Source organism: Netta rufina (genome assembly GCF_964035555.1).
Source record: "Netta rufina genome assembly, chromosome: 4".
NCBI classification, from domain to species: Eukaryota; Metazoa; Chordata; class Aves; order Anseriformes; family Anatidae; genus Netta; species Netta rufina.
In genome coordinates, this window is record NC_140127.1 from 8,018,662 (window position 1) to 8,041,216 (window position 22,555).

At 42.1% G+C, this 22,555-nt stretch overlaps 1 protein-coding gene across 2 annotated transcripts; it reads right to left on the reverse strand.

Moving 5' to 3' along the window:
- Window positions 1-218: 218 nt before the first annotated feature.
- On the reverse strand, window positions 219-22,454 carry METAP1 (methionyl aminopeptidase 1). 2 transcript variants are annotated; one of them, XM_084286168.1, is made up of 11 exons: window positions 22,322-22,454; window positions 16,255-16,306; window positions 14,300-14,409; window positions 12,964-13,024; window positions 11,585-11,676; window positions 10,667-10,750; window positions 9,219-9,357; window positions 6,937-7,068; window positions 4,242-4,385; window positions 3,031-3,096; window positions 219-2,842 (listed from the first exon to the last, which is right to left on the reverse strand). In XM_084286168.1, exons 1-11 carry the CDS (start codon window positions 22,433-22,435, stop codon window positions 2,682-2,684), a joined length of 1,155 nt encoding a protein of 384 aa, XP_084142294.1. In that variant the 5' UTR covers window positions 22,436-22,454; the 3' UTR covers window positions 219-2,681. The 2 variants fall into 2 exon arrangements, with proteins under 2 accessions (XP_084142294.1, XP_084142293.1); XM_084286167.1 differs by having other exon boundaries at window positions 14,300-14,412.
- Window positions 22,455-22,555: the final 101 nt, after the last annotated feature.

Genomic DNA, 22,555 nt, shown 5'->3' on the forward strand with positions numbered 1-22,555 from the left:
TCATCTTTCCTTAAATATTCATGCCAATTTGCAAAAACAGCATGAAGTTTTCACACCATCACGTGTCATTTCAGAACTGGGGATGATAGTAACGGGAAAATACTTCCCGAGATTGTTTCAGAACAAATTGCACACTTGTGTTTTTTGCTAAGCGTGAACGACTTCTAAAAAGCACCATCAGAAAGTTAAAATCGGGTTGTTTTTCCTTTTGAAGTAGATAGCAATTCCTGCAAAAATCAAACACAAATCATTTCCCACATCCAGTCAGCACAAGTGCAATACATAATGTTCAAGCAAGGCTACAGCTAGATAGGTGAAAAAGGTCTTTTTGCAATATTTTTATTAAATAAGTTCTGTTCTCCAGGCTGATGTGTTACCTCATGTTCAAAGAACAAGGCGGAGATGTTCATCAAACTTTTCACTCGTTTAAAAATACCGCAATCGTATGAACTCGGTAGAAATTGTGGTTTCAATTCATAGGCAGAAATGCATAGCATCAGAGATTACCTGTGTTGAAAACTTGCAGTGTTGGATTTGGTCGTATCGGTGCAACAACAAAGAGGTATTCGGGTTACACATGCAGAGGTTGAAGACTGGTTTTGAACTGGCTGCATGCATCTACGAGTGGGCTTGCGCCAGTGCAAGCAATCCTGGATATAAGTGAGCACGCTATATCCCGTTTTGGATCACAAAACTGTAATTTCTGTTAAAAGCAGCTGCAACTTTTTATTTTATAGACCAAAACTGAAGTCCCCCATCACGCGCACACACACGCACATAGAAAAGGCAAGACCGCTGTGACCATTCGAGCGAGTGATATGGTAGGCAAACCTCCAGGACAGCCACCGCCCCGGCACGTTACGTTTCGTTCAGCACAGGCAATTCCACTCGGAGTACTACAGTCTGTTCTGTTAAAATCTATACACACGCACACACGCATACGCACACGCACTCTAGATGCATCATTTCAGGTCACTTTACTGCATAATTAAAAATAATAATAAAGGTAATGAAAACATTGCAATGGAACTCTTACAGCAACAGAGGTCTGAGGCACTCAGGGCAGAGAAGACGGTTTCTGGTAAATTTGGTATTTGGTAGCGCGCGCGCGAGTCCAGTTCTGTGAAGCACTAACCCCTTTTCCCCACCTAAATTCTGCAGTGCCAAGGGGAGCCGAGGGGATCCAGTACCTCACGCTTGGGTCTTATGTGGCAATAAATCCACCAGCCACCTTGGTAAAAGGTGGGTTTTATGCCCGTGATGGTATGATTTTGTGTCTGCATTGGTTTGACTACTTGCATGACAGTGGTGTACGACTTCTGAGTCTGCAATGGGGTCTGAAAAAAGTTTCATTACGATTCAGAGAAGAAAAGAAAAAGTAATCCCCTCAGCAAAGATAATGGAAAGGAAGTGGGCAGGGGAAAAGAAAAAGTAGAGAGAAGACAGAGGCTTAATCCACCCTTGTTAAGGTGACAGTTCCCAGCTCACTGTGACCCACTGATAGAGAAGTGCATATTGATTGTGAGATTGCCCACTATAGAGCCTGAGGACAAAGATCTGTTTTCCTGTGTCCCCCTAAGACTTTTTAAAACCACAAAACTCTCTCAATTGCTTGACTGGGGGAAAAAGACCTGTTTTAGAACTACCAAAGAAAAAAAAAAAAAAAACAAAAAAAAAAACCAGCATTTAAGGTGTTTTGTCTTCTCACACTCGGCCTTTTGAGATATATAACTCATCTCACTGTAAGTCTTGCAAATCCAACCCCCCACAGCTACTGTGGATGTACCTTTATAAAACGTCCCACAGCTGACCCACGCAGGGATCTCATTTCTCGTGGGATCTTTTTGGTTCTCGTTTCATTCCTTTCCCTAGCCAAGTCTGATACATCAGCTTCACCAAGCATTTGGAGCAGGAGACTGCCTGCAAGCGCTGCTCTGCAGAGAGGTGGCTTGTTCCAGGGAGCTGCATTTAAGACCAAATTTAGTAATTTTCCGTGTAGGAAGCCCATACTACCCATCTCTGGTAAAAGAAGCCCTGCCACTAACACAGCGCGTCACCTACGGTCATAATTACCACGGAGGCCATCAGCAGAGAGATGGGAACAGAATTAAAGGTAACGGTCACCTACTCTTGGCAACACGCGTGTCTCTCTCCCCTCACCCACTTCTCAACTGATAAACAAGGCCCAGCCCATGAGAACACTATCTGCAGAAGCAGGAACAGGTCTTTGGAACTAGAAATGCTTAAAATCTCAGGTGCCACTCACACCCAGAGAGACGGGGCACACTGAAGTAGTGAAAAAAAAAAACCTGGATCCCAAAGTCCCAGTGGGAAAGGTTACCCACACTTTTCTAGCTAATATCATGGCGGCAACAGAAGCAACTGCAGGTCTAGTTGGAAGAAAGGTGCAAAAGAGATAATTGAAGAAAAAAGAAAAATACAGCTTTGAGTGTTGTAGGCAGGAGGAAAGCAGAAAATTCTTTGCATTCTTCTCTGCTTTACCAGACATTGGGTCAGGTTGTTCAACGTATTCCTCTCTTATCTACAATCAGTGAGAACAAAGTAAATGATGAAATTCCTCTCTATTCTGTACTCTTAAAAAATGCATAGAACAGAGACAAAAAAAAAAAAAAAAAAAAGAAAAAAAATGTATCGTTCAGATCCACCTGCTCAGTCTGCTATCACTGGGACATGAAATGGGGACGAATACTATCTAGCCTCCGAGTGAGGATCTCACAGCCTGTATCGGTGACCAGAAGGGTGTGTTCAAACTGGGCAGATCGCTTCCCATCTCTTGTTACCGCAGTCCAACCATCGGGCCATGTTTCATCTTGCCAACCACCTAGAAATATTAAACAAATCAAAAATTCATCATTTAAAGACCAGATATTAGTTCCCCCCAAAAGAACAGGACCAGCATCCTATTCCATCGCTTCTTAAGAGTCAATATGAGTAACCATTTTACTCGGTTCAGGCATTATGCAGAATCAGTTTAGTTTAGTGATTTTTGGCTTTTGCCAAATTGCTTACCTTCACAGATCATTGGTTCGATTGTAAATACGTGACCTGGCTTCATGACTCCAACCGCCTTATTTTCTGCAATAAAGCAAACAATCAGGTTAGAAAATTTATCCCATCTTAGGTAATAAATGAATCGAGTTCACTTGTCCATTATTTTTTATAATAAAATTTCCATTAGTCGTTTTTCCTTCTCTCCATGCTCTAACACTGATATATTTTCTCAAGGAACGGTCAAGTAATCCCATGATTCCATTTATGAAAGACATCCTCATTACTCGGGAATACTAAAGAAGTCAAGGTAGTCTTGGGGTGATAATGCTGCATTTCCTTAAGTAACAATACTTTAAGTAACATTAAAGGAAAAAAAGAAAACAGTTTCCAGCATTGGAACTTTCTGATGTTAGATTCCCCAAAAGCATTTGCGTGGAGGCATAAAATGCTTCTCCATCTGCAGAGTCCAGATTCTCTTAGAATTGTGGAATGACTTGGGTTGGGTTGGAACACTTCCAGGGATGGGGCATCCACAGCTTCTCTGGGCAGCCTTTTCTCTTCGTTTTACATCACAAAACTTAAATAATATGAATTCATACTTGTTGACTAACAGATTTTCTCTGTTCTCTGTAAAATCATTTACAGAACTGATTTTCAGCAATCCCTGATAAACCAGGGACATTGCCGTTTCCAAAAACTAAAGCAGAGAACCTGTGGGAGCAGCAGGTCCCTCCTCCTCTACCACACACTACAAAAGTTTTCCAGGAAGACCACAACACTCAAATAGAGAAAAGCAAAATATAACAGGATCCAGATTCAGGCACACCACCTGCCTACACCACTCAAAAAACTTATTTACATCTGGAAACGGCATTAAGCTTTCACTTGGACCTTCTGACTGGAAACATTTGGCTATTCGGGGCAGACAAGGACCGATGTCTGAGGGATTAGTTGGGAATTCATGCAAGAATGTTGACCACTAACTAGTTCAGGTGAGGGCTAATCATTAGCGTAGGCACAGATTGCCTCAGTATGTGACACAAGACACCTTGCTTAGCTTCATGAAGCACTCTATGGTCCAGAGTTCAGAAAAAATATCTCACAAGTGCACAAATGCTAACTTGATGGCTGTCAGGCAACGTGCTATTAAAATATAAGCAAGAAATAAATTGGGTGTGCTCATTGCAAAGCATATCCTGTCTGCAGGACAACACAACGGGAATACTCACTGGCATAGTGTGGCACATTAGGGGCTGTATGGAAAAGTTTATGGATTCCATGCCCACAGTAGCTCCGAACGACCGAGAATCCATTTGCTTGAGCGTGTTTCTGAATAATGTTTCCCAATTCTCTATACCGAACACCCGGTTTTACTGCAAAATTAAAAAGATAGTTACAAATTTATAGAGCTTTCTTTCAACATAAGTAACGATCTAATACCATTCAGGCTCATATCACCTCTGTAACACTCCTGGCTGGCGAGCCCATCTGTTCTAGTATGCAACCTCCTTTCTCCACTATGTTCACTTAATTCACCAAGAATGTGAGTGAGTGTAATAACGTGAAAAAGGGAGGAAACAGCCTCACATAAAGGAGAAAGTGAGGAAGAAGGAGAGAAACTCCTTTGCAAGAACACTACCTCTTTCCTTTCATGGACATAAGAGCTCATATATTAAAAGGATGTTGAAGTTGGAAATCAAAGACAAAAGATTTTCAACACGCTTGGCAACTTCTCATATCCAGAGTTTCAGTGCTTCTTTCAATGAATGTATGAACTGTATTTTAATATGTACTTACCTTTCCATTATGTGAAAAGTGCACACAAATTAATAGGGAAAAATGATTACAGGTGAAGCACCAAGAAGGGAAAAAGATAAAACGGTTATCTCTGCTCTCAGACTTGGTTTTTAATGGCAAAGCTACAGCAAATAAGAATGTTCATATGCAGGGCTAGCATTTTTGATGGTCTTTTAGGGAAGCCTTGAAAATTAAGTAATTTGCCACTTATGAAAATGGCGTGAAGAATTCACTTTGAGCACAAGGGATTGATAGCACCATGAAAGCAACGATGCCTCATCTGTCAACTAATAAAGCTGCATACTGAAAGCAACCTTCAGCAGCTAAGGAAAAAAAAATAAAAAGGAAATTTTATTTTATTTCAAGATCGTTCAAAACTCCGTGAATATATGCTGTTCTTTCAGGAGCCAGACCTTGGGTGGTTAAGTGGAGCCATGTTAAGCAAGATAAGCCTGAACAGTTCGCATACACAGCTAAAAGCTTGCATAAAGCAAGCCACAGTTCACTTCTCTGCTAATGTGAACAACTGTAGCTTATCAGTTCTGCTTACTGAACTTAGAGAAGTTTGGCTTACTATCAGAATGTGCATGCTTTTCCCAAAATGTAAGACAGACACGGTGGAAAAGACGAAAAGTTAATCTGTTGGTGTTGTACTAAACAGTTGTGCAATAACCTCAGGCCTCACAATTCCAAGCAGCTCAGTGCAATGCAACAAGGAGCTCTCTGCTGGGCTCTCTGACACGACTCCCCTAGTTAGGGCTCTGCTGGTCCAACAGCCCGAATTTAAGATGGCACAAACAGGGCTATAAATGAGACATTTGCTGCTGGAATTCCTATTAGCAGGGAGTGGCTGAAAGACATCAAAAACTGTTACAGCATCTGAAAGGGTACTAAAAAAACCCACTTACACTGAGAATTTATATATTGGTATAACAAACACAAGAGTGAACCGCTGTAGTTTACACATCAAAGCCAGGATATGAAAGATAAGAGACAACATATTTAACTTTTGCTATAAAAATTAAGTAGAGGAACAAAGATAAACAATCTAGGTCTAGCTCTGGAAAATTAAGTCGTCCTTTCGGAGCAGTAATCCCACATAAATAACCTAGGTCCTTCACAGCTCGACTCTACAGTATTTTCTCACTCACAGAACAGGTGTGCAAGATATCTTTCACATGGATTTTTGTCTTTGCAGTTTGGTTAGCTACCTCCAAATTATTAACCAAAGTAAGCTCACTTTTTTTTTTTTTTCCATTTAATTAACTGCATGTTTAAAACCTTCAGATACAGTAACGTAAACTTCAGCCTGCAGGATCATGAAGTGAGTAAATTTTACTGGAGATTCTAAGAAGCTACAGGATATATAATACGCAGAGGATACAATTATTTGCAGGGGCTTGAGAGATTTTTGTTTTCCCTGTTTGTCCAAGAGAACTTGGGATATTCATTTGTGAATACAGTTGAACACAGCATTCTCTAGCTACCTTTCTATCTCTATGTATGTCTCAGTGAAGGTGTCCTGATTTAATATATTTAATATGTTTATAAGCAACATAATCAAAGTCCTGCAGGTACTGAAGGATATAGATCTCTCTTCCCCAGCATACTCTCAAAGTTTAAAATCTAAGCACATAATTAGCTTTATAAAATAACCATCAAGTTTATGGGAGTAATGGGGTGAGTTAAAAAGTCTTCAAACAATGTTTTACCTTATTGATTCATTTTACAATGCCATGTGTGTTAGAAAAGTAGAGAACCATACTCTCATTTTCCAAAACGTACTTTGTTCCTCACGTTCCTTAAACAATTCAAATCAAGGACGTCTTACTCATCTAAGTAGCCCAAAAAGGCTATTTCCATGTAAATATCAGCGCTCGTGGATCACCTCAGCATCAGTTACATTTCCCTTGTCAGCCCACGTTTCAAATAAAAGTTGCAACCACCACCCACAGGACCGTAGGGTTTGAACCATCACCGTGTTATACAACATACATCATCTGCTAGTGACGCACACCAACACTTCTGTGTTCTGCAACAAAATTCATTCTCAGGGGATAACAAATATGAGCACTCGAGCTTGAGAACCAAAGCCGTGATGTTTCAGGCCTCTGCCAGAGCATTTACCTGCATCGATGGCTTGCATTAGGCACTCGTATGTTGTTTGGACAAGCCTCCTTGCACCCTCATCCACTTCTCCAACGTAAAACGTCTCGTTCAGATCTCCATGGTAGCCGTTACGATAGACAGTAATATCCACTGCAAAGAATACCAGACACGTCATACCACTGCCACTGTGTTTTCCACTGCTTCTCTTTGTTTGTGAAAATACAATAACCACATACAATGTGTTACTGTAATTGTGAAGTTATTTCTCTAATTATGAAGAATTCCTCATATCAACTTTTTCAGCAGATTAAATTCTGACGCTTAATTCTATAAATTCGACGGGATAACTATCAAGATAATGTTTCACTGCTCAATGATTTAAGAAAAAATAAAATGGGAAAAAAAAAATCCACCTGTGCAATACAGCCATGACAAGCTTATGATTGGTTTTCTAGGCAAATATAAAAACAAGAAACAGATGCTCTTTACTCCATGGTGATTTACCTGGCTAAAATATTTCCTTAGAACTAACTCCAGCACTAACAGGAGGAAATTAAATTTAAAGTAGGAATGTAATCATGTTTTAAAGCCGTATTTTAGCTTTAGTACTTTCAATGCACATTTAAAATAATAAGTCACATATTTGCAGGAATCAGAATGCCAAAACCCACTGTTTCCAGCCAAAAAGGTAAAGTTTTATCGTGAACATTAAACACGAAGAAATTTTCCAATATTATTCCTAAGAAAAAATACACCAGATGGCTTAAAACTTTTTTCTTTTGAATTAAATTATTTAAACATTCAGTATCAGGCAAACAGCAAGAATGAGAAGGGGTATGCTTAAAACAGCTTAAGTTTAAAAAACATAAAATTAGAGCTTATAACTATGTTGCAGCAAAACCTGGTGTGTAAACTTGCTTTGTGTGTAAAGTTGGTCATCAACTTAAAGTTATAAATTTACTCTTGACAAATATAAATAAATATAAGCAGTTTTATTGAATATGTATTTATATCTGTCATTTTTTGTTTAGCCCACTCCAAAAATACATCTCTTTTGGAATAAGAATGTCTAAACAAGATGTTCATCACAAACAGTCCTTTTATGAAACGTTGGGAACAGGCCTACCAGTTGAGACATAGATGTCATCTGCTCTAGAATCATGTCTCTCATAGTAGTTTTTAATATTTGGCTCATGGCTGCTATCTATAATGACTGTATGATAGCAAACACACAAAAAACATTCTAGATTTGCAGGTCAAGTTGATGTCCTGTGGTAGAAGACAGTACTCAGCAATAATACTTAAAGAATACATACAGCACGTGAGCTGCTTAGCGAGACCAGCACAACCTCAATGGGAAACATGGGAAAACACATCTGTGTCAACAAATCTGTACTGATGGCAAACGTGGAAGAAGGAAACTACGCTGGCTGTTATGGGTGCATGCATGTACAGAGCTACACCATACTCACTGCGTGATTATGTGCAACTACTGGTACATTTAGATCAGTGAAGTTACCAGTAACACACCAACACACCACACAGAAGCCAGCAGCCAGGTAACTTACCCAGCTAAGTTTTTTGCAAACTACATTACCAGTGTGTACTTGCTGCAAAGAAGCTATTTCCAGAGGCTACGTGATTATAAGACTTTCTCCTGACACTGCCAGACATGGCCAAAACATCTCACTTTACACAGAATCTGCTCACAGGGTACAGTATGATAACAAAATGTTACGATGCTCAGCTTGGAGCAGGAAACTGGACTAGATGTCATTTGGCTGTAACTCCTGGTCTACATTTTCCTATGATTGTAATGAAAATTCTGTTTTGGACCTGAAATGGACACCTTTTGCTTCTACTAGGCTGAAAAGCTTTAGGTAAAGAGAAAAATGGATAGGCGCTCCCTCCGTTGTACTTTTTCCTATCCCCTCACTTTACCCTGTGTTCCTCTTTCTAAAGCACCTTTTGAGAAACTACCTTTCTAAAAGGAAGCCTGCAAGCCTTGGAAGCCTTTTGAGCCTGTGGGGAATGTACATTTGATCCACAAAACATGGACTATTTTCTAACAAGACCTACCAAGCAACAAAAGAGCCAACAAATTCTTCCAAACCAGAACAAAGCAGTAGGCTCAAGGCTTGCAGAAGTATACTCAAGGCAGGGATATGAGCAAAGGTATTCCTAAATCCTCTTCTAAAAGGTGTTTTCTAGTGCTGAGGTGCAGCCCTTGCACACAAACTGGTAGAAGGTAAAAGCGTGAAAGGTTAAAATCGTAAAAGTTAAATTTTCATAGCACTTACCATTAACAATATCCCCCTCCTGTAACGGCCTCCTGTCAGGAATTCCATGGCAGATCACTTCATTCACTGATGTACAACATGACTTAGGGAAATTATAATAATTCAGAGGGGAAGGATAGCAATTCCTTGCAATACAAGCCTAATTTAGAAAATATAATTACATGTTTTAGTGAGTTTCTTACAATGAAAAAACATAAGCACAACAGATTTACAGTAAGAATGATATTTTGAAATGCTGTGACTCCTGAAAATAAGATTTTTTGAGCTTTTTTTTTCATTATGATATTTTGTTATGCTTTGCACTTCTTAACAGCAAGACAGTAAGACTAGTTTCATTTTATTTCTATTCATTTTTATGTTCAATTATGAATGCTGAAATATTCAGGTTCCGAACAATGCATGGGAATATTTATTCAGGTAGAAAACTGTCATTTTCAAGGATTGTTTTTAGCACCTGGTCTAAGATTTTTTAATGTATTTGCAAAAGCCAATCCTTATGTGCTTCCTTTGCATTCACTTTAATAACCTTTCTGTGATTTTTGCAAAACTGACATATACATGCTAAGAGACATACCGAGCAATTATGGAAAAATAATACTGTCTTAAAACTGCAAAATTTCAGTCAGTATCAATCTCCTACGCAAAAGTTTGCAAAAGGTGGAGGGCGAGTATATTACCAGTTAAGTTTAATGCAGTTCCAGAGTCCTCAGGCCTATTAAACCATAGAAAGTGCCTCAATCTCAGCTCAACAGCTGCAAATGCAGACCTATCTACATCAGAATCCTGGCCTTCTCCACACTGCAGATTGGTATCCTTCAACCATCAGTTTAAACACCTTACAGAAAGCACAGCTAAGAAAAATTAATATTACACAACTCAACTTACCTATGAATCAGCAAACCAGAAAAATACTTGGAACACACATTTCAAATAGTTTTCTAGACTGGGGTTATAGTTCACCTGACTGCATCAAACACCTCATCCCAATTCTATCTCAGGCTCTGCAGTTCTGATTCCCAATCATAAATAACTGAACTTTCTCCTCTGTATTTCTTAACTAACAACACTGGGCACAAAAGTCCATGGCCTAAATATGATGCTTTTTAAATAGTGGTATCTGGAACCCAAAGGGTTTACAAGAAAAAAAAAACAAACGTGATGTTAACAGAGAAAATGTGAGGAAACTCAGAGGGAGTCTAAAGCTGGAAATCATCTAAGGAGCTGATACAGAGTCCCAGGAGTTCCTAACTGAGGGCTTATTTTGAATCTGCCATTGTGCTCTAACATACTTCTAACATCTGCTCTACCTATTAGCTTCAAAATGAGAAACAGTTCAAAATAAAGAAAAAGAATTCATGCAACAAAGAAAAGCCCACAACTCTCATTCCAAAACAGAGGGAGAGAAGAAAGCACTTAAAACCACCAGAAGAACAGTAAAATAACCTTACTAAATGGACAGCATGATCAATTTCTTCAGTAGTCACACCTGCTTTCACCATCATGGCAGCGACATCCAGTACTTCTCTAGCAAGCTGCAAACAAGGAAACAAAAAAATACTGATTTAAAAATGAGACCAGGGCTACTCCTTGGAAGGTCAGCAACTTGTTTTCTGCAGCTACACAGACTGCTAGGAAAGCTGGGTAAACTGGGACTACAGAAAGTCTTCAAGATGCCTGCAGTTTATAGTACCGAGTCACCTCAGTGACATCTGAAAATATTTTGAAAACACCCCAGTTGAAAATACCCCAATTAAGATTTCTGTTAAGATTTCACAGCGTCACAGAACGGTTGAGGAATGAAGGAACTCTGCAGGTCATCTGGTCCAACTCCCCTGCTCAAGCAGGACCACCTAAAGCCGCTTGCCCAGGACCATGTCCAGAGAGCACTGGATCACGATTTTGTCAAATACCACATACATGAACCAGACTACCTAAATACATTTCAAAGTCAGATTGGTTTTGATAGAAGAACTCTTTTCCCAAAATTGTCAGGAATGGGGCGCTGTTTCAGTTTTGCTTTTTAGTTCTTACTTGGCACTAACTCCAGGAGAGGAAAAAATTCTGTTCTCCTTCACGCACTATAAAATATATTCCTAACAATAACAACATTTCAGCCACAGACTATTTCTCACTAGTAACAACAATGCCAGAAAATGGATAAAAGTTATCTTTCTGCTTGCAAAATAATTCACTGCAAGTTGGAGTCAACAAGGAGAAAGAAAATATGAGATTTCCCAAACTATTTTTCAGTGCTCAAAAACGGTTTAAAAGTCTGAACTCTGAAGTATGCTGTCACAAACTGGTAAAATAACTATATATTTTTAAAGAATAAAGGCATTTTGTAATGAAAACCAAAACCTCCTTACCCTACACACTACTCGCATCCCTTCTATATCCTCAGGTGAGAGTATTTTTATTTGAGAGGTTCCTTTTAAAGCCTGTTCTGATTCAGACATTCCTGGGGAATGAACAAACAAACAAAATTACATGGAGGAATGATTGCTACACACGTCCAATCAAGGAACTTAATTAGCTTACCAACAGCAAGAAAAATATATACTTTCCCACCAGAGACTAAAATAAGAAACCCAGTTATAGCATTATCAACATTAACCAGATTAATTTGAATTCGTAAGCCTTCCACAACATCGTAATGTCCAAACGTGTTCAGGATGCCCAGTCACTTACATTCGCTTGCCCAGTCAGTCAAAACACTCTCAAAACACAACTTTAAGATTTCTATGAATAAAATACTTCCCTTGAAAGTGTAGTCTTTTTTTTTTTAGCTACCCTGGAGATAATAAATAATACTATCTATAATAAATAATACTATGCTATAATAAATGTGTTATAATAAATATTAAAATATGTAATATTCTACAGCAGACCTTAAAGGAATATGACTATATATGGCTATATCTAGTATAATATTATAGTATCTGATAAATGACCATATCTAGTTATAGAATTGCTTGGGTTGGAAGGGATCCTTAAAGATATCTAGCTCCAACCCCCACGTAGTCCTACTACTGCAATAATCAAGTGATAAATACTTCTAAGTTCTTCCTATAAGGTTTTGTGCAAACTCAGTTTTACTGTTGAAGAACCCTCAAAAAACAGTATTTTGTGCTGTTTAAATGTTTATCTTCTGTAAAGAACTATTAAAGACCCATTGAAGATCTAAAAATAATTCCAACAGATTTTTTAGCAGTTTTTTGAGAAACACACATCACCAACACCAATGCAAAAAGGGGACAATACCCAAACAAACCCATAAGCAAGTAAGTTTGAATCTATCCTCTCTCTGTCTAAAAACAGCTGTAAATCACCTGTTTCCTTTTGGGTGTTGCTTACCGGGGTTTTGTTTGTTTTAGTTATTTTACAACACAGTTCCAAAATGCCACTGACAATGGCTTATCAAACCTCATCTGTGTCAGCCACCTTTTGCTACCTTTGCTGTTTGTTATGAAGTTAAACACAGGAATACAGCTTGTGGATTTTTTTTTGTCTTTTCTTCCCTGAACACCTTTGAAAGACAACTCATTACAAACTAATCATTTTTAGTTTTATTCTTTTAAATCAGTAAGTTAACGGAGGGGGCAGGGAAAAGAAGTAGATGAGAAGAACATAAAAAAGAAGAGATTCCCTGCTCCAGCATCTCCTTCATGCTTTAAAGGCTTCTTCAATCAAAGGAAAGACAAAAAGCAAATATAACACGCCATAATTGTGATTAGTTTCATGTTACCTAGTGGATGATCAGCATAATCTGGTCTCTGAATATAACTTGGCACAGGTCTCGTTGGTGTCTAAATAAATCATAGTCAAAGCGAGTTAGTTTGCAAGAATACATACTAGAGCCACAAAAGCAGAGACCCACACAATAAAATCAAACACACTGAAACATGGCTAATTCCACACAGGAAAAGATGTAATTATGCAAACAGTCCAAAACAGCTCCAATCTCCAGTTCTCAAAGAATCTCCTGTTACTCTTTACTGCTTTTATACTATACACCCCCTAATAGCCAACTTCACAGCTTTATAAAACCAAATTTGTGTCTGTCAAATACATTGTAGCATTATTATTGTAGCACTTCCCAGACTGCAAACGTAGTTGTTCCAGGCACATCCTTCCCCTCTGTGATTATTAGTGTATTTTAACAAGATTGTTATTTTTAATCATCGCCCTATTTATTAGGGCTTTTTATTATTTCATATACATCAATCCTACAGGAGTCAGGAGACAAAAAAAGCAAATGCTCAGCAGCAACACTAGTAAATTACTTGGCCAGTGTCATATCCAAAAACAAAAACAAAATTCTCCAAGGACACAAAGACACACACATGGGCTCAGGCTCTGTTAGTCTCTGCTCTGAGCCTGTAACAGATGCTATGGAGAGGATGCCACAGGGGCAGGATTTCTAATAGAGGCCAATTAGAAAAGTCACATGTAAATAAAATGCCATTAATTCTGTAAAAGTTTTGGCTTATTCCATGTACAAACTTGTACTGATTTTAAAAATACAGCTATACTGTCTTCTAAACCCACCTTTCAACTCTGAAGATGTTGCTGACCTCAGCTGTCCTTCACCATTCCAGTGCTGGAAGTTACTACATGCTCTGTTTCATCTGCTTATTTCAAACCATTTATATACAATTATATCAAACTATTTATTTCAATTCTAAATTAACCCCCTGATTTTTTTTTTTCTGAAACAGACTGCTTCATCATTGGTAAGAGCAGCAGACAGCTAGAAGACACCATCTTAACTATCAGCAGCTTTTTGCAGAATAAATGTCAAAACATACAGCCAAAAGGCATGAACTGCTGCGCGTTCTCTCACAGGCTTTTGCTTCATTTTAAATATACCAAGACCTAGATCAAGTTCACTAAAAATGAGCCACGATAATAACAGTCATACACGTCCTTCCCATAAGGTTCAGACTGATAAAGAAGCTTTCCTCCTTCAGCTAAAATATGGAAGGCAATCAGGTCAGGACTTCTGGTCCATCAGTTGTTACAGAACGTAACCTGCACCTTTTCCTGCAGTGCTGGAGTGCAGAGTGCCACTGAACACTTACCAGGGGATAATGTGGCCTGAGTTTCCCAGTATATCGATAACCAGACCAGGGATTTGTGTTAACGTCACCTTCCAGCATCCAGGAGGAAACTTCATGTTTAGCTTTTTCATCTTCTGAAAAGAAACAAACAAACAAACACAACAGCAAGATCAGTCCTACCAAGAACCGTGGGGTCCAGAAGGCAACCAGAAGGTAGATAAAGCTGACATTCATTCTGGTGGGTTTTTTGTTGTTGGTTTTGATACTACTGATAGATAAAAGTGTAGGTCGTAATCCTCATTTTATTTTTTGATCAAGTTTTTCACATTCAAAAAAAAACCACAGCCTGCCAACCTCATCTTTTCTCAGCAGCACACCGTGGATTGTCAGGACAGCAGTAGTGCAGGCACGAAGGCAGTGTAATAGCTACCTGATTCGTTCTTCGTTTGTGGCTCTAAAACATAGTTCTGTGCTTCTTTTCATTCTTGGGAGATGAGCATATTTCTACAGAAACCCTCATTATCCCTTCAATTAGCAATCTGGCACTGCAGACGAAGACTGCTTGTCTGGGATTTTCTCCTGATTCAGTGACAGAAATGACCTGGGGTGAGGAGGAGGGTATCCAACAACCAGTTTTAGACTGGGAGCCTGCTACCCCTCCAGATCTGACGGTTTTAACGTGGAGGATTGAAGCAAGTTGATCCTGGGCATTTCCAAAAGGAGAAAAATAAAAGGGGAAAAAAAAAAAAAAAAAGATTTACTTGGAAGGAGGAGGCAAGGGTAAAGGAAGAGCTTGGCAGCGTTAATCTTTAACTCACAACCTGATAGCTTGAGTTTGTTTTCCCTTTTCATATCTCACAAGAATGAAGAAATGGCAAGAACTCTAACACAGCAAGTCCTAATATAAATTTCTCAGTCTCCAGGGCTGACTTCTGAGCCACCTGCCCGCCTGACATCCGGTTTAGACAAACCACTGAGAAATAATCTAAAAAGCTAAAGTTATCGTGAAGGCATATTTGAGATTCCTTTGAGATGCTTCAGTAATTTGTGACACTGAGGGCTTGAGGGCTACCAGAGCCGAGACCACTCATGCTGAGCTTATCCTGCAGTTATCCAGGAAGCCAACAAGATCGTGGATTTGGCGGTATCGTCAAAAAATTCTCTGTCAGATAAACAACAGCATTAGAGGACTGCACCAGAGGATTACCAGAATTATCATACTGAACACGAAGACAACTTCGTATTCATACTGCTGCAGAGTAACGGGATAGAGAATGCAAGTGGTGCCTCTTACTTCACCAGGCATCAGAATGGTACAAGTTTGGTACAAGTTGACGGGCCTCATCGTCGTGGTTTATTGTTGTCTTTGTCCTCTGTGTCAGGAGCTCTCTCTTTCTCTTCACATACCTGGTAATTTGGCTCAAGGAATATGTTAGGCAAAAATGGAACAGAAATTGGGATTTCTGTACCACACGTGGTCTCTGAAATTGTACATTTTTACTCTGAGATGTATCTAATCTGCAGATTGCCGGGAACTGAGCACAATTTCAGATATGCCAAACACAATGCCAGATATCTTGGAAAAATCCTTATCACTTCTTGGCACAGAATCACAGCCCCAGCTCTCTCAGCCTTGCCTCGGAAAAGAAGTGCTCCAGTCCCTTGGCCCTCGTCACGGCCATTTGCTGGACTCTCTCTGGTACACCCACATCTCTCCTGTACTGGGGAAACCAGGACTGGATGCACTACTCCAGGCACAACCACACACTTAGGTGTGGAAAGATGCAAAGCAAATTGCACCGTGCTGCTCTGCCACCAGTACTCATACGCAGGCACTTTATTTTGAAGCTACATTAAATCAAACACGATGATGCTGAATTATGAGGGGGAGCAAATGCACAAAAAAAAAGAACAGTTTTCTATAGGCACATTCAAAACAGAATATTAAAAGAGATAATAAAATAAAAGCAACTTACTTGCTTTCTTGTGTAGTAACTTGTGAGTAGCCCAGCTTCCCTTAAAGCATTCCTAGAATTGCAAAGAAAAAAAAATAAATAAATAGCCTTATCCTGGACAGACACATCACTCCCAGGAAACTGAGAAGCAAATGTATTTTAAAATACCAAAATATGGAGTTTACTAACCTTTGTAGCAACATGCAGTAAATGCTACTTTCACTGCCAGTCTCTGCACCAGAAAATACCGCTTGCAACAGCTAATGAGCCAAAACAGTCAGAAAGCACAGGCAAACAGATGCGCCCACCCAAATGAAACACGCTGATCTCATCCTATCTACTAAATATCGTCCCCTGATCAACTCGAGGAGTAACTAAACACCGTGGCTGGCCGAGATGTTGCGATGTTCAGGGGCACAGAGGTAGGAGTTCACCTGGCCTGTCTCCACGCCTGACGTGGTGGCGTTGCAGTGGTCAGGGTGATCCTCTCCTGGCTCCTACAAGGAGCCATCTCCTCCTGCTGACTGCGTCCCTTCTGCCTCCTTCCCCAGCGTAAGAAAGCAGCGGAGGTCAATCAGCGTGGTCACGGGGGAACAAATTAAAGAGATTAAGGTGGGGAAAAAGCCTGAGAGCTACTGCATGGAAATGGGAAATGTTAATCACAGCCACAACAAAATGAAGTTGAAATGGAAAGCAAGGAAAGAGTGCACGGGAAGGGGTTTGTGTTTTTCCCTTTTCCCCCCAAGCACGCACAGAGCAGCTCATGCAGTGAATAATGAGTGAGCAGCGGGGCAGGTGGAAATGGAAGACCGAGGTGAGGGAAAGGCATGGAAAAAAGGAGAGATGGAAACAAAAAAGCTGCTGAAGTAGGCATTTAAAGGCGATCCTTTAAGATGCTGACTAGGAAATTGATTATTTTTATAGACAGAAGTGAAATTCAATGGCTGTGTGTACACAAGACAACCCTCAGAAAACTGCTAATTCCGGTTATTTACGATAATGCTGAGCTTGTTCTGAAGACACGGGCAGGAGGTTTTCCTTTCCTAGGAAGGACAGTACTAGTGGCTGAAACATCATCATACAAACACGGCCCAGAGCCAACGACTGATTGAGCCTAACATACACAACACCAACCCAAACCAGGTGTGAAAACCAAACCAAGAATCGTAGCTGGGGCTACAAAGCACCGTCGGTGTGCCACGGCGTGCTGCACACACCCTCACCTTGACAGCAGGCTTCCTGACAAGCCGTGGAAGAAAGCCACTCTTCGCCACCATCTGGGCCACTCTGTGGAGAATTTGCTGGAGAAAATGCTGCCTGTTGCTGAGCCTCCCCTGCCCAGACGCTCACTGCCATCTTCCTATTAGCATCCCTGCCTCTAACGAGCCTTCCGTGCTCCTGTGCCATACGCGGATCGAGACAGAAAACTGTCAATGACTAAATAAAGAAAGCACCCAGGGTGAATTTCAATATTGAGATGAAGAAGTGAACACGACTCCTTTCTAATGTTGTCAAAAAAAAAAAAAAAAAGAAGACCGGCTTCATATGGCTACGTTTGAAAACATTAAGTAGCTTCCAAGGGAAAGCACGCAGGAATAACACAGTTTTGGCCCCGAGCTTCTTGGAAGCCTGCCTGCATTTTATTTCAAACGTTACAATATCCATTAATATCCTGATATTAATACCCCACCCCATCACTTAGAGCATTGATCTTTCTATTTCATGTGTTTTCCACGTAGCAATCAGGACAGAGGACTGTGCAAAGTGAGAGGTCGAACCCTGCGTACAGCCAGGCTGTCAGCAAGAGAAACTCAACTGCAACTTTTAGCTAAAGACCATTCACATATTTAAACCTTTAGCAACATCTCTGACCTCGATCCAATGTTTGCCAGAAGCTGTGCACTTACCAGGAGGTAACACAATCACGTTATGCTCTGGAAAGACTCTTGGACCAGCTCATGGAAGCCAAGCTATTGCTCTAAATGATTTGCACCTCGAGGACTCAGTCCAGCACCTCCTGGATGACACTGACAGCAGCACGCAGCCTGGCAGAATTTGTTTTACAGTATAGAGCATTTTTGTGTGAACACAGAGGTCACTACCAAATGCCTCTGGCTTTAAAAAACACCAGCCATTGAAAGAATTTCAATCCCGCAGCGATTTCCATCCTTAGGGCTGCTGCTTTCCCCTCCAGGCTCCTCGTCCCCTCAGGTACGCCGGGACAGTTTCGGGGAACTCCAGCTCATTCCTGACTTCGCCGCGCTCACCATTTAGAGCCCCGGAGCTGAATTTCCAGAAAGACAGCAAAAAAATATTCTGCAGCAAAAAAAGACAGCTGGAATTGAGACTGCGGGGACAGACTGGCTGGCACTCTGCATGTCATCACACCCCGAGCTGTAATAGTTAGGCAAATGTCTAGGAAGCAGTGCCAAGCAGGACGGTGCATTTAAAAATATTCCGAGTGATTTATTTTTTTTTTTTAAGTACAGTTTTAAAGTGCCCTTTGGAAGGTGAAATTGTCCCTGAATTAATCCAGGATCGTGCGATTTTACTTAAGGAGAACCGGTTTTTAACCCAACCACCTTTAAGGTATGCCAACAAAACACAACAAAACCCTTGAGTGTGGCATTTAGGTTATAAAAAAAAATATCAGGTTATCAGTGCTACATATGTAACATGGCACAGATTAACCTCACAGCTCACCCGCAAAGACAAGAGCCTCGAGGGCTGCGATTGCTGCTGCACTGGCTGGTAAAACAGGTGCCTTTAGCACGCCCAGCTCTGCTCTTCTAGGTGCTGAACGAGCCTCTGTGATACCATGCACGAGCATGGCACCAGCTTCTGGGAGCAGCGAAGGAACAACCAGCACGAGAAATTCAAACTGGACGGGCCTTTCAGTGCATTGAACCCAGCTCAGCCTGCCCGGGAGCCTGGAGCTGACCTTCAAGACCCCAATTTTTCTGAAATGACCGAGACCAAAACGCTACGTACAATTTACACACGAGTGACGTGTACCTAAGAAGGCAAATTTTGCAACTGCAAATTCATCTTAGGAAGAGCAACGCCAGGCTTGAGATGCCATGCTGGACACCTGCGTTATTTCCAGGTTCAGGAGATACAGTAATTGAGCCTGTTGTGCTGATAAACCCATGCAACGCTGTTGCAAGTCTCTACAAAAGAGAAAGCAAGACAGTGAAAGATAGCTGGTGGCGACAGGACCTGATTTACTAGGCTAAATGAAGATGGTATCAAAGGTTAATAGCAGACAGAATTCCTCAGTAGAATATTCCCTCTCATTATCCCTTGGGCTGAAAGGAAGGGGAAAAAAAAAAAAGCCAGCGTTCAACACACTGCTACAGCTCCTCTGCTACTAGGAGCTGTCTTTACCTCGCCTCTATTACCAGTTCAAAACCCCACTGTTAGGGCAGGACTCGGCATCCTCAGCCCCTTTTCCACCCCAACCCCAACCTTCAACAGCGTTCCCCGGTGACAAGGTGCACAACACCCCACTCCCAGGTCAAATGGAGCAGCTCGAAGGCATTTCCGAGGAGGTCAAATGCTTCAGAGAAAGCACTTCCAGGGCATGTTGTTGAGATGTCCTCTTTTTGATACAGAAGGGGGAAAATAAATGGCTAGAATGATGCCCTTTATTGAGGAAAGGAGGAGCACGAATGATAAATCCACCAGGGAAATCGCTGTCCTGGTACAATTTACATGAGAAGTTCAATCCAATTCTCCACGAGCAGTGATGAAAAATAACGTTTAATAAATCCTAAGAACACTTCCTCACTACACGAAGATTCTCAGTCCCATGCTGTCCAAACCATTGTCTACCTGCTAGAGTAGCTCACACTTTTCTATAGTTTATTCTCAGCACCAGAGAAATGAACTCCCACAAATTTGATTTTAGCTCTTATCGGAGCCTTGGCTGTATGAACAAGCTATTGCAGGCTTCAGGCAGATTAATTACCGCAGCACGTAGCACGCAGCATGGGTGTAGCTGACACCTCGGTGTTCAAAAAGGAGGGGCTGACTTTCCAGCTGTGCCAAACTGGGTGCAATGGACATGCCTGCCCTCAGGCTGCACTGTCCTGAAGCACTGGTGTTCTCTGATCCTGCAGCACAAAGCCGTGGGAAGCTGAACCAGCAGAAAACTTCATGCAACTGCTGTTGCTCCATTTAAAAAATAAAAATAAAAAAAAATCCTAAAAACCCCCGGAATGGCTCACCAAAGAGTCAGGTCCAGCTGAATGGAATGGGTGGAAACCTGCAGCCTTGGAGGGAGGGGACAGGACCAGGCCTTCAGGTACGCAGGCTGCACCATGGAGTAACATCCCAGTTCCACTTACTAGCTTATCAAACAGCTTTTCATGCGTGTAATGCCTCAATGGATAGGAAACCACTTCGGAGAAACCTTTGGAAAAGTTTCCCAAATGCTACCCATTCCAGTACTATTGGCTGAAACCTGCTGGAAGTTCAGAGAAAATTTCCTGGCCTTGAAGACTCCTTTGCTGAGCGATGATAAGCCTCTCAGTGCGTGTGTAAACAGCCAGGCAGTTGTCAGCAGCACCTCACCTACCTTCCTGACGGTACCTGGTGCCCCCAAGATGCCATCTCCTCCATCGGATGATGCACAAGACTAAGGGGGACCGAAGCTCCTCACTGTGGGCTGAACATGAGGACTCCTCTCTTAGTGAGTGACATCTTTTGCACATCATGGGAACGGGCAGCTGTTAGCTTCCTTCTTTCTTCCATGAGACGCTTCACCCCAAAATTTCAAAGCACCTTTCATATGGGGAGTAGCTATGCCTCCCTGCTTGACTGATCAAAGGAACGAGGAGAAACAAAACACCCAAGGTCTCCCAGAACTAAGGAAAGCGGGATTCCCAGTTCAGTGTTTTACTGCCTAGGCAAGACAGCTTTACAAGTAGTCAGTCATCCAGCAGCCTATTTTAACAAGCCAGTAAACATTTCCAGTAGTTTTACCTTACAGCAGTAGCAGCTATTTCAACAGCATTAAACCTAGCGGACAGACGAGCAGGATCTCCACGTCGTGCACAAATGTGCTGAGCTGGGGAAGGGACAGAGGGGAGCGAAGATATCACTGGAACCTCCCACACAGGCCTGTCGGCGAAATTTGGGGCTGCAGCCGGCAAAATTTGGGCTGGAGGGGAAAGCCCCAGAAGCGGGCGCGTGAGGCGCACGTGGGAAGCTCTCCCCAGGTCCCATGCAAACGCTAACTACTGGTTCATATCCTGACTCAGAAGTGACTTTTTTTTTTTTTTTTTTTTACTAGATCAGGAAGTTCCTCTAGCTGATGCGACTAAACGCTTCTGGTATCTACCAAACTTGGGTGGTTTTACCCCAAATTATACTTCGTGAAGGGAGCTGCGCTGCCGGTCTCTGGATCACAGCTCCTCACTTGCTGCTGAGAGGAGCAGCACGCATAGAGGGCTCAAAGTCTTAAGATGCATATTTTGCTCTGCATTTTCAGGTAATTCAAATAGAATAAATAAAAAAAGCCGTGCTCAGACATCGGGCAGCCCTTCCTGCTTAACCGATGGCCCTCACCATCTCACCGCCGAGGCAATAACGAGGGCAGCCGAGGCCTGCAGAAAGCATTTCGCCGAAGTTGATGGTTAAATGACAACTGGCCTAACCTGAATCTCCTCGCCTGGCAGCCTGAAAGCAGCCCATCCAGGGGCGTTTAAAGGCAAATAAAAAAAAAGCAAGGCGCCGACCCGTGTCCCCGGGGAGCCCTCGCCTCGCCAGAGGACCCCGCAAAGCTGCTGGGCAGAGCAACAAGTCCGTGCTGCTGCAGCCGCAGAGGCACACGGAGCAGCACGCCTCGTTTAGCCCCGTCGAGCCCCAAAAAAACAAAAGGGGGTCCCCCAAAGGGACCCTCCATGGGACGAGGAGGGACGGAGGCGCCCCGCTCCCTCAGCGGGACCAGCCCCGGGGCGGCGGCGGCGGCGAGCCCCGGGCACCCACCCGCGCACGGGTCCCCCCCCACCCCATGAACACCCCCACCTACACCCCCACCTCCGCATCCCCCCGCCGCGGGGGGGAGCAGGGGCAATGCCCTCACCTGAGAGCAGAAGTAGGAGCCCTGGATGCCCAGCTTGAGGCAGGTGGGGCACTGCAGCTTGGCCTCGCTGCTGCAGCCGGCGGTCTCGCAGACGCGGCTCTCCACGGCCGCCATGCTGCCCGCCTGCCACAGGCGCGGCGCGGCGAGCTGAGGGAGGAGCTGCCGGCTCGGGGCAGGCGGAGCCGCCGCTGTGCCGCCCTCTTTCCCTTCTTTTCCCTTCCCTTTCCTTCCTTT